At 39.3% G+C, this 13,376-nt stretch overlaps 1 protein-coding gene across 3 annotated transcripts in view; it reads left to right on the forward strand.

The window, feature by feature from the left end:
* The window catches only part of efl1 (elongation factor like GTPase 1), a 144,621-nt gene that overhangs the window by 23,958 nt on the left and 107,287 nt on the right, over nucleotides 1-13,376 (forward strand). For all 3 annotated transcript variants that reach the window (XM_034184059.1, XM_034184065.1, XM_034184075.1), the window contains 3 exons: nucleotides 179-381; nucleotides 7,444-7,567; nucleotides 12,900-12,979. In XM_034184059.1, coding sequence (XP_034039950.1) covers nucleotides 179-381; nucleotides 7,444-7,567; nucleotides 12,900-12,979 — 407 coding nt within the window. The remainder of the gene's footprint in view (nucleotides 1-178; nucleotides 382-7,443; nucleotides 7,568-12,899; nucleotides 12,980-13,376) is intronic.

Below are 13,376 nucleotides of genomic sequence, written 5' to 3' on the forward strand. Positions count from 1 at the left end.
CCATCTTGTATTTTGCTGCTGAGAAATACAGTTTATCTAACTCAAACAAGCTGGATGATCTGCCATTGGGGAGGTTGCTTTTGTGACCATCCTGTGAATCAGGATGTGTGTTGCTCAAACTAGTGACTTCCTGAAGAACTGGAATGAGTATAAACAGGGTAAATGTTCTTCCTGGTAGGTGAATGCGGTGACAGGAACTTTGTTCACGTCGACTGTGCTGAAGGAGCGAGCAGACAAAGAGGAAAAGAAGAAGACCTTGGGTAGAGATCAGGTTTACGACTGGAGCACTGGGCTGGAGGAGGTTGATGATTCCCACCTCTACTTCTCTCCTGATCAAGGCAACGTGGTCTTTGCTAGTGCCATCGACGGATGGGGCTTCAGGTAAACTTGTTTCTTCTGACAACAAAGCATCTTTAGCTTCACTCGTGAGGTTTTTCAAAGTGAAGACATGGAGGCATTTGAAATGAAAGTGCAGAAAGCCTCTGGAGAACCACTCTTACATTAACAACATTCTAAAGGACATCTACTTTGAGCAGCCCAAAGACAGGGAGCAGATTTAAAAAAATAACTACCCAGTGGCAGCAAAGTCAACAGAAGCAAAGGCATTGTACTTCAACTTTCATTAAAATCAGACATTAATGAGTTTACATCTGCTAAATAAGTGCTAAATAAGATTTAATGGATTAAAAAGCAAATCATCCACTGTTCAAAGCAAAGGGACACTAGATGGAGCTTGACACCAGGAACAAGAGGTTGTCTCATGGCGTGTTCTGGTTTGAGGTATTCTGAATCCAAGGCCAGAAGGAAACACTCGGTGGTCCAGACAGATGAGCATTGTTCTGCTCTTGATCCATTTACAGTAAATATCACAGAGCTGTCTTTTTTTCAATCCCCCACTCACTTTGTAAAACATGGTAACAAGTGATTGTGCTGTTGGCACCAAGTCAAGGAACAGTTCAGTGCATAAGGAATAACAGGATTAAAAAAAGATAATAAAGCTTTCATCTTCCTTAAAAAGACCAAATGCTGCTGGGACCTTCTTCCAAACGGGCTCAGAATTCACTCCAGAGTTCAACCAAGTAATCAGCAACAATACCTGCTTCTTCACCCTGAATGACAAGGGGGCAGAAAAAACTTTGTGAAATCAATAAAACCTGTTACACAGGCACAGTGTCTGTCCAGCCGTCCCGGTGAGGTCATGAAATCGCATCAAATGCTGCCTGTTTCCAAAGATCTGCACAGCTGCCACCAGGGGTCCCAGGGATTAAAGTTCTACGTTTTATTTTTTAATTAATTAATTAATTTTTTAATTAATATTTTAATTATTGTATGGCTTTTGCCTTACAATATAAAGCGCCTTGGGGCAACTGTTTGTTGTGATTTGGCGCTATATAAATTAAATTGATTCGATTTTTGGTCAACACTGGCGAGTAAACGGTGCTGTCAGACTCGTGCTTTATGTCCTTCAGTTGCCCGACATGGCAAGTTAATTTTCAGATACATTTAGAATGAAATCTTTTGAAAAATCAGTGTATTTCACTGATATTCCTGTGGCAGCAGAAGCATTGTTCTTGATCGTTTTAGGATATATGGACCGATTCTCTAATTTTGCACATCCCTCCTCACTCGTCTCTGTGTGGTGTCAGAGTGAACAGACACACACACACACACAGCTCTCTGCTTCTTTTTCTCCAGCGCAGCTTGCATTCAATCTCAAATTTCAGAACAAAGTTGAACAAAGAGAAATTTCTGAAAAGCAGAGTAGTGAAAACAACAATATGGTAAATGGACGTGCATTTATATACCGCTTTTCCATCTGCATCAGACACTCAAAGCACTTTACACACTAATGCCTCACATTCACCCCAGTGTCAGGCTGCTACCATACAAGATACACACTACACAACGGGAGCAACTAGATTAAGGACCTTGCCCAAGGGCCCTTAGTGATTTTGCGGTCAGGCTGGGATCCTCTGGTCTCCATCCCAACACTTAACCACTAGATCATCACTTCCCCTGCGACAACAATAAGTCCTCCAGTGTCCATTACTGCTGTTACATTCAGAAATGAATGGGTTAATTTACAGATTAAAGGCTGTTTCCTTCTCCTTTGTTGGTGGCGTGGCTTAAACTGGCTGCTGGGTGAGGAGAGGAGGGACCAGGAGGAAGGGTGGGATGGGGGGTAAGAGGAGTGGAGTGTTGGGGGGGGTCATGTTATGCACATTCAATGTTAATATGTTTTTAACCTTTTAAACTTTATATATGACCTATACCATCAAATGACCTGAAATGTTAAAGGATTATTATCACCAGAGCAGAGCAGGAACTTGGTAGCAGATGGTCCGGTCGTTAGCTGGTTCAGTCTGTGTTTTTTCAGATGCTGTTTAGATATTTATGGAGTATGTTCATGTCCAACTTGCTTTCTCTAATCCCGTTTTTAGCTTCTGGTTTTTGAAGAAAACACGCATTTCGGACTGAATGTCATGGAAAATGGTCCATATGGAAAATATCTGACTGGTAATCAGCCAATCAGAGCACGCGTAGCGTCACATCGCAGCCTTATAATAAAACAAAATATGACATTTGCATTGTATTTAACTATCATAAGTTGTGGATCTTACTACAGCGTTTTCAGATGGTTTGAGCGTTTGGACTCAGATATATTTTGAAACGATGCAGTGTTTCATAAGTAGGATGAAATGTAAGGACACCGGCATTTTGAATAAAGGTGAGATTTTGGCCTTTTCCACACGGTAAAGATGATAACATGATGATGACTAATGACATCATCAAAAGCAAGTTTAAATGGTTCCTGGCTGTAGGAAAAGAATGAGCTCTGAGACTATTTCTTGGACTACGTGAGGAAGCTGAGCATCTCAACGTTTCTGATGTCACGACCACCTGAAGTACGCATCACATGAAAAACAGCCTCTGTACCATGAGAAAATGGTGAAACAGAAAGATGCCCAAAAAGGTGTGATGAGCTGAACGAAACATCCTTATATCACTAATGAATCGTTAATTTTTTTGGATGAAAAAGCAACGTTTTCTTTCAATAGAAACAACAGCGTTAACGTTTTATCATGATAGCAGCAGCCAAAAAGGCTGTTACAAGATGTTGGCTCCTTCCTGACCCCCCCCCAACGATGTTTGAGTGGATGAATATAGTAAATGACATTTTTGTAATGGATTCAATGTTATTCTCATTTCGGCTTAAAAAGGGGACTTTTGTTGTTGTGGAAAAAATGGGTTACATACATAAAGCCTTTATGAACAGACTTTGTGGAGGTCAATCGTATAGAAATTATAGTAAAATTCTCATTCCCTTCTCAGTTTTGTGGTAGACTATTATTATGATCATCATTATTTTTTGTTCAGGATTTACTGTGCACATTGTTAATCTCTCCCAATCTGTTCAGCGTTTTTTGTAAAAAAAACAAAAAAAAAAACAAAAAAAAACAAAAAGGGAAAAGGAACAAAAAAATATTGTATGATATGGTTGAACTGTTATATTTGGTGTTGTTTTTCCACTTTTTGAAAACAAAGAATTTAAAAAAAAGAACATTTTATCAACTAGTTTAACTATTTTCACACGTTTCAACTGTTTGTGGCTGGTACAACAAGGTACAGACCAGTGTTGTATAGTAACGAAGTAAAAATACTTCACTACTGTACTTAAGTACGTTTTGGGAGACTTTGTACTTTACTTGAGTTTTTTAATTCAGCTTACTTTCACTTTTACTTCACTACATTTCCGACCTTAATTGCATACTTCTACTCCGATACATTTTCTATGCGCCATGCCGTTACTTGTTACAAAAAAAAACAAAAAAACAACGCACACATGAAAAAAGCTGTGTTTCACCCAGAGACGCCACTGATTACTAGTGACTGCAATGAAGTCAGGCCGATTTGTCATGAGGCATGTCTGGTAGGCTTTTTTGCAGTTGCACACTTGGGGGGTGTTTGTCAGGAAAATGATAATTTCTCTACATTGATTACAGACCTGCAGCAGGTCTGTAATCAAATTTTCTGCAGCGCAGCTTTGCTTTGTACCTTGAACCAATCGCAGCAGTGATTTACAGGTCGAAGCAGTGCTTGGATCTACGATTTATGGATTTTATTTTGCTTTATCCTAATTTTTTCCCACTAAAACCTTGAAGAGCATATGTCTGAGTAATATTTAATATTTTTATGTTAAACTGACCTGTTATGGTCTCCTGAAACAGTTGATAGATGTATTTTATAACTTAAAAACGGGGCCGATGCTAACACGTTAGCAGGTCTATGGCGTTGTCAATGTTAAAGTTAGCATTAAGCTGTTCGCACCAGCACGTTTGTGTTGATTTCTTTTCTGTATAATTAATGGCTCAGCATTCATTGTCATAAGAGTCAAATTGTAATTTTTTAAATTTTATTTTTATTCATATATTGTAGCAACAACAATAATAGTCTACATAATAGACAATAATAGTAAATAATAATAGACTAATAATGTTACAATACAATTTTAGAGAAAGAGACAAAAAGAACCTAATGAAACAAAACACAACAGAAAAGATAAAACCATGTAACAAGGAAAATAAATAAATATATATAGAAATAAATAACTGTTTCCTGTGAACACCCAGTGAGTAGCCTACTCTCGTTTAGGTTTTGAAACCTTGTTTCTGAAGTGTTTTTGTGTGATGTGCACAATTTTCAGTATTTTGACTAATACTACCAGTCATTTACAAGCCTAGATAAACTTTAATATAAAAAAATCAGTCTGTTTTTGATTATTAACATTTACTTGTACTTTTACTTTCAATACTTGAGTACATTTAGTTGTACATTACTTGTCATACTTAAGTACAATAAATACTAGATACTGTAAGACTTTTACTTGAGTAGCATTTCAATCAGTGACTTGAACTTCTACCTAAGTCATTTTTTAATGGGTATCTGTACTTTTACTTAAGTGCGATTTTCCAGTACTTTATACAACACTGGTACAGACGTGGCGTGAGAACTCAGAATGTGAAGGCAAACAAAACTTTTTGCTGTGAAGACAAAGACAATCTTACACCTGCAAGTATTGTGGAAATGAGGACAAGGCTGGCTGCACTTGGTTTTATACCCAATTTCGGTCACGTGATCATCACATGAATATTTTGTTTTGATTTCGTTTAAAGCATCAAGGTTGATGTTTGCTTTGTTTTTCTTTTGTTAGTTTTTGTTTTGTTTCGTTCTTTTTGTTCAATCCTTCGTTAACATCTTTGGAGACGTCAACAAATTTAGTTTTAAGTTCTGTTTGAGTTCGCTTGATTTACAGGCTTTTTGGTGATGGGAAAAGTGAAGGATCTTTCGTCTACCTTTTCTCAACAATTTTTGACTTGCCATGTGACCGGGACATATTGCAACCTGATTTTACTGTGAGAAAACCTGGAAATGACTGAACATCTTACAATGACAACTAGCGTGTTGCCGGTGGGGATCCACGGGCTCCAGTTTGGGTAGTGCTCTAAGTGTTATTTCGTTGTACCAACAATGACAATAAATTAAATTATTATTATTAATTATTATTATTATTGTTTATAAAATAAGTAGCTGGCATTTTTCAAGAGTGGTAATAAATTCTGCAAAGTTTCTACAATGAGTTGGAATGGTGTGTGAGTCCAGAATGCTTTTGGAACCTTAGACCTCAACAACTTTTAAAACAAGAACTCAACACTTTTATTTCCTGTTAATTATGTAATTTTGTAATGTTAATTTACTGTCTTAATATATTTATAAATTGTTTAGGTTCTTGTTATCATATACACACATTATTATTATTGTTATTATCATCATCATTATAATTAATATTATTATTATTATAATTATTATTTTATTATTCTATTTAGTCATTTGATTTTTAAATGGGCCACAGTGGAAACAAGTGTTTTCATTTTCTTGTCATCCATGTATTTTTTATGTATTTACAATTACAGTGGAACCTCGAGATACAAGTGTGATTCATTCCGTGACCATGCTTGTAAGCCAATCTGCTCATATTTCTAACTAATTTTTTCCCATTGAAAATAATTAAAATAATTTTAATCCATTCCAGCCTTGTAAAACATCCCCGAACCACTCTAAATTATGAAAAAAATACATTTTTATTAACAGATAGACATGTATACTTTACCTGTGCATAATAAAATATATAAAATAAAAGAAAACAGTTTTATTAAGTGTTCTTACCTTAGAAACAGATGAATACGGTTAACGGAGGTGGAAGTGGAGATGGGAGGGAGGGAGGTTTGCACACACTGTAAACACAAACTAAACTTAAACTGTAGAGCCTTAACAGGATCATACAGATGTAACTTTAATTGTAAACTTGCAGGTCTTTTGGAGAAAAACCTATCCAACGAGGTTTGCTTCTGCCTGCCTTTCAAAATGTTGTGGAAATGTGACAGACAAGTGTCATTAAAAAGTGCTGAAGCATGACCAGTGGACACTTTTTCAGGGTGTTTCTTTTCAATGAAGCAGCTTCTTCTCCTCTGCTGTTATATATGGCATGCTTCACTGGATTAAAAAATACTGTGTGTCATTTCTGAAGAAGAGAATAAATGCTCACACACTCATCTTCAACCGCTTAGTCCAAGTAAGGGTCGTGGGGGGCTAGAGCCTATCGCAGCAGTCATAGAGTGCAAGTCGGTGTACCCTGGACAGGACGCCAGACTGTCGCAGGGCCACATATAGACAAACAAACACATTCACGCCCGCACGCTCACCTACGGACAATATAAAGTTTCCAATCCACCTAACCTGCATGTCTTTGGATGTTGGAGGAAGCCAGAGCACCCAGAGAGAACCCACACAAACACGGGGAGAACACAGAAACTCCACACAGAAAGGCCACAGGTGGGAATCGAACCCATGACCTTCTTGCTGTGAGGCAACAGTGCTAACCACTAAGCTACCATGCTCCCCATGGTGGTTTGTGTTTTTAACATATTCAACATTACTTAATTTATTAACTTAGACTTTGACAGAAACATGCAAAAAAGAACTTTGATCTTACAAATACTACAACATAAATGTAATTTTTGTAATAATGTTTGTTTTTATGTTGTGGTAAAATCTGTATTGTTCTTGTGTGTGGTGTTTGGTCCAATGTTCAGCTAATCTGCACATTTTTAACATCTTGTCCATTTATATACTGTTTAAAAACAAAAGTACTGATAATTGCAGGATCATAGTTGTTTTTGCTAAAGGAATTTAATTTAATCAATATTTTTGGGCTGTCTTGAGATACGTCAATCAGGGTAATGAAGAATTGGCCCACAGTACAATGGTGGCATGTATGATGTACCTGCAGTACAGTCATGGTCCAGCAGGGGTCTGTGGCCCATACTTAGGAAAGCCATGCTGTCCAGAATTTAAGCACTGAGTCTCTGATTTTGTCTTTTGTAGCCTGCAGCAGTTTGCTGATATCTACAGCTGTAGATTGGGGGTGAAGGTGGATGTGCTGCTCAAAACACTGTGGGGAGACTTTTACCTCAGCACCAAAGCCAAGAAGATCCTGACAGGAGCTCAGGTGATGTACATCTGTGTCGGACTCCTTGAAGCATTTCTGTTGTACTTTTTTTTGTTCGGACATCGAGGGAACGTCAAACAAACATTAGTTTGGTTTACCAGCTAATAAATGTCATAACTCATGTTATCAGAGCTTTATGGCCCGGTTACATGGCACACAACGATTCCTGAACGAAGGGAAAAAAGTAAAAAAGTCGCAGTTCGTTGAGAAAAGGTGGACCAACAAGCTTTATCACCAAATAGCCTGCGAAGCAAGAGCGCAAAAGGGACGAAAGAGGAACAAAACCAAACCGAAGCTAATGTTGATCTCAACGCTTTAAGCGAAATGCGCCTGGAGCCACTGCTGGAGGAGTGTATGTCTGCTTCTTTGCATTATTAGGACTCGGCACTGGGACGGAGCTCATAGTGCCTGAGTCCTGGAAAAAGTGCAAACACAAGCTGTGGAGATCTGTGTGCACGTCAGTGGACCCAGCTGTTCTGGTTCCTCGTCCAGAACAAAAGAGGGATCATCTCCTTCATCATCAGAATCCTCACTGTTTGTCGACACGCTGCGCGCTCCGTCTTGCTCCAATTAAAAAAAAAAAAACATTGGTGTGCCGTGGTGGATGCTGAATCACTGTATTATGTTACTAAGCCATATATATTGATTTATAACAGAAAACTGTCAAAAGGATGGAATAAATATGTGTAAAAATGATTGAATATATCAGAGCAGTAAATTGATCAGTCTGTGTGAACACACATTGACTCGTGCGGTTATTTCCACCAGCTGTAGCTGATCCACAACGTGAATTCTTCCTTCCAGAACAGCTCTTTATATAATCATTTGAATCATCTACCTGTTGCCACATGTACAGAAGGGCTGGATTGTCATTCCCGCACTTATATTGTTAAATTTAATAAAAAATAAACACACGCAGGAGCTGCTGCTGCCACTGACGCATTTGTGTACCGTTGGAAATTACACAACTTTTTTGTTGTTTCAAATTCAGCAGTTGCTTGTGGCAAAATAATTAATTGTATCCACACAAAAGATTAATTCTGGCCTATATAAGATGCCTGAGCCCAGTGAAGCTGACCCCCCCACCCATATTAAAAAAATCCAAGCAAACAGGCTGAGTTTACCCTGTAATTTCCGATGGTACATGAACACAGTGGCAGCAGCACTCAGAAACGGCTTCTGTACTGTGTGAAAACATTCAGCTGGCCGAACAAAGTCAAACTAAATGCTAACATTACAAAAACTAAGCAAACAATAAAAGAACGACAGCAAAATGAAATACGGACGAATTGAGGTTTTCGGTGGCATTCGTACAAATTTTTCAACAGTTTAAAAATCCTGACAAAGCGCCAGCTGCAGGAATGAAGCTGCACGAAGGTTAAACAATGCCAATGAAACTCAACGAAAGTCCAGATTTCTTGTTTCGTTTGGGCTTCGTTGCCCTTCGTTAAGTGCTGTGTGACTGGGCCATTAGATGGTTTTTAATAGTAGACCTCAGTACCTGTCCCCGACATGTCCCCCTGTAACCCAGGTCATGTCAAATCAAAGCTCCACACTTTTCAGTTTTTCTGGATGTTATTTTGAAGCGTTGTATGTCTGACAGTCTTTCTTGAAAGCACAAAGAAAGAAGCTCCAAGACATGAAACAAGGGTCGTTCCAAGTCAGGCCTGGAAGCATACACTGAAACAACTTTTAACCATTTTCTTGTGGAACGTCATCTTTTTCTCTAACCGGGCTGAATGTGTGGGCAGGCACTCATAAAGTGGAAGAAAATACCTTCTTGTTTCCAGTGTGATTCATCTTCCAATCAATCATGTTGATCAGTTGAATGGAATTGAAGCTGGCCAAACACTCCACTGGAAATTATTTTAAAGATTTCAGTTTATGCAAAACTGCAGCTTCTTCTTGAAAGAAATAAACTAAAGTGGCGTGCATCATGAGTCTTAAAGTTTTACCGTGGAGCAGCTTTCAGCAACACACAGGTACGATCAACCAGTGACTCTCACCATGTGACTGCTGGCAGAGGCTTCAGCCCCCATCACGCTCCACTGGAAGAAGCTGAATTTAGAAATAAATGTGAAATTTACATTTTAAGCCATTTAGACTTTAAACATGAACATGTCAAAGGCAAAATTACGGAATTGGTTTAACTGTCCAAATACTTGTGGACCAAACTGTATATTTACAGTCAAGACTTAATGCTCAAAAGCACAACAAAGTTTATTTCAACAATTTTTCAACATCTAAATTAACATATAAAACAAACTAGTGGCAATTTTCGTATTGCGTATCACTGGGCCACTGAGTTGGGCTGGGCTTTCAATGATCTGAGGTCAATTTAAAACATTTTCCCATTACATATATCACACCAGGTTACACCATTTATTATCTCAGGGCATATATTGTCACCATGACGATATATGCCGATGTTCAAAGTAGGGCTGCAGCTATCAGTTACTTTAGTAATCGCATATTCTATCGATTATTCTTGCGATTAATGGAGTAATGGAATAAAAACTACTTTTGTGTTTTTAACAACAGCAATAGTCCAGGGCTCTCCCTAAGCAATGGCACAATGTCCCTACGTCATCACGGAGATTGTCAAATTTAGTGTATCCCTTTCTGTTTTCCTGGGTAATCATTTATTTTTTCACGTTTACAAGTTTTGGATCTTTCCTGGTGTCAGGAGCTCAGCCAAAGTTGGGCCAATGTCTTGACATTTTGCTGAAATGGTGATGGGATGTGGCTTTCTGTTTGTTTTCCCCAGCTTGTAAAATTTAACCATTTAAATTTTTTATTCATTTATTTATTCATTTATTTTTATTAAGGTTGGTGAACTGGGTCCCTGCGTGATTTTTTTGATCCCTCTTTCTCTGTGATTCAGCAGATGCATTTCAGCTGGAGGTTGAACATGCAAGCCTCACAGTCTGTTTTTATTATTATTATTATTATTATTTTATTTGAGTTACCATGTTTCTGAAGCATTGTGTGTTTCCCAAAAAAGTGAAAATTAAAAAGAAAAACACTCAGTGCGAGTCTGAGCAAAACACAGAAGGAAGAGTGGACTTCTTCCAGAGACTGTCAGTGTGGCCGGGGACGGAGCTGTGTGAGGGCAGTGCTGAGCCACTCACACCGGGCAGAGAGAGGCAGCCACTGGCCGCCGCGCAAATAGACCAGAAGAAGGAGCTACACTGTGTGTTTGTGGATTTAGAGAAAAAGTTGTGGGATTGTATGAGGAAGTCAGAAGTAGTATGTGAGAAGTATGTGAGGGTGGTGCAGGACATGTACAAGGGCAGTGTGACAGCTGTGAGCTGCACAATAGGAATGAGACCGTCATTCAGTGTGGAGCTGGGATTGCACCAATGATTTGCTCTGAGCCATATGATTACATTGTGATCTGTACTGAGATAGATTAGATAGATAGATAGATAGATAGATAGATAGAATCAACACCAACCAAGCGTTAAAAAGTGAGCAAATGATGATAAAATGTTAGAAATGTGATAAAAGATAAATAATAATAGTCAATGAATAAATTAAATAATAAATAATTAAAAATAGGTGCACAGTGCCCATGAGGATGTCAGGGGGCAGCAACAGCCAGCTCAGGAGCCTCTACCATTGACTGACTTGTTAAACAGTCTGATGGCTGTGGTTTAGGAGGGACCTCCTGTGCCGCTGAGTCCATGAGCGCAGGGAGATGAGCTGCCCACTGTGACTGTTGCTCTGCTTTGGTCTGCCAGGATGTAGTGGAGCTGGTGGCTAGCATTGTCCTTGATGACCAGCAGCTTGCCCAGTGCCCATCATGCACCTCTCCACCACAATCCCCAGTGAGACTAGGCTCCTTCCCAACAGTAGAGAGCAGGTTGAGACTAGCTTGTTGGCGTGGAGGTGCGCTCTGGATAGAAAGGGAATGAAAGTCAGTAGGAGCAGGACTAGGTACATGTGTGTGAATGAGAGGGAGCCCAGTGGAAAAATGTCCAAAGTAATATAGAGTGTGGTAGAGAGGTGAAGAAGAGAGTGCAGGCAGGGTGGAGAAAGGTGGCAGGTGTGATTTGTGACAGAAGAATATCTGCAATAGTGAAAGGGAAAATCTACAAGACAGGTGTGAGACCAGCTATGTTATACAGCTTAGAGATGGTGGCACTAACAAAAGGTAGGAGGCAGAACAGGCAGGCAGAGATGGTGCAACTTTCTTTTGGAGTGATGAGAATGGAAAGGATTAAGAATGAGCATATCAGAGGGACAACTCAGGTGGGACAGTTTGGAGTCAGAGAGATGAGATTGAGATGGTTTGGACATGTGCAGAGGAGGGACCCAGGGTATATAGGGAGAAGGATGCTGAGGATGGAACCACCAGACAGGAGGAGAAGAGGGAGGCCAAAGAGGAGGTTTATGGATGTGCTGAGGCAGGACATGCAGGTGGTTGATGTTACATGCAGGTGGTTGATGTTACAGAGGAAGATACAGAGGACAGGGTGAGATGGAGAGGTAGGATCTGCTGTGGTGCCCACGAATGAGACGTCCTGCATTCTTTATAAACCTGACCTGCAGCACAGCTGCAAGAGCTCAGCTCATAGATATGGAAAGACATTCATGCCAATAATAATGTCTGAAAGGAAATGCTTTTGACAAAAACTAACAGATTTTATTTCTGTTTATGTCCAGAGATCAAGGATCCACCATGTAGAGTTTATTATGTCCAGAGTTTAAGGATCCAGTAACCAATTTCATATTTATTTACTTTAAGACTCAATAAAATGTTGTTCAGTTTCAATTTAATCAGCTTATAAAGCGCCAAATTACAACAAAAGCCATCTCAAGGTGCCTCACACAGAACAGTTCAACATAAAAAAAATTAATTAAAAATTAATTAAAACTAATTAAAAACGGAAGTAAAAGAATAAAACATAACAAAATAAAAACTACTCATAAGAAAGAGAATAAAAATAGGTTTTAAGTCTTGACTGAAAAATGTCCACAGACTCCGACTGCCTCACTGAGGGCCATGTACTGGCTAACCCAGAATGAGATTGCCCACTCAACAAACTTCCCCAGCCTTCTGGACATGATGAAGGGACTTGGGCTGTCATACCTGGCTTTTCCCCTTTGGGTACCCCTAGAATGGCCAATTTTTAGCTTGAATTTTCAAAAGCTTCCCCACTTCTGCGCCATTCCTGCCCCCCTCCCCCCTCGGTCCCTTCGCTTCCTCGACATTACCACTACACTAAAATTTTATCCTAGCTAGAACCCTGCAATGATAACGTTAGCTTGGTTGTCTTATTGTTATTATTGTTCCTAAATGTGGTGTTTGTTGTCCTTTATACCGCAGGCCAAAGGAAAGAAGCCGCTCTTTGTGCAGCTTGTGCTGGATAACATTTGGAGTTTATATGATGCAGTTGTCACCAGGAGGTGAGTCATAGACTTCAGGTCATAGTCATAGACTTCATGAAAACAGTTGATTCTGATCCTAATCTGATTTTAGTGAGTGCTTGTTTTGGTCAGAACCAGAAAATGCCCTCCGAGGTGCACCGTATTTAGCTGCGCCACAGCTCTTCAGTTCAGTTGTGTTCACCTCTTCAGTGTTCAGTTTTGAGTTTCTGCTTATGTGATTTTTTTCATCAATTTTTTTTCCCTTTGGACAGAGATTGTGACTTTACATTTGCTTTTCTAAGTGGCCGTTATCTGATATCAGTGTTTACCTGGAGGTCACCAGCTCTGCAAGTTTTTCACCCATCTCTGGTCCACTCACTGCTGTTTAAATTAGTCCAGTGTGTTCAGCCAGTCAAGCACTACCAAAGTCCAGACT

Source organism: Thalassophryne amazonica, chromosome 2 (genome assembly GCF_902500255.1).
Source record: "Thalassophryne amazonica chromosome 2, fThaAma1.1, whole genome shotgun sequence".
Classification (NCBI taxonomy): domain Eukaryota; kingdom Metazoa; phylum Chordata; class Actinopteri; order Batrachoidiformes; family Batrachoididae; genus Thalassophryne; species Thalassophryne amazonica.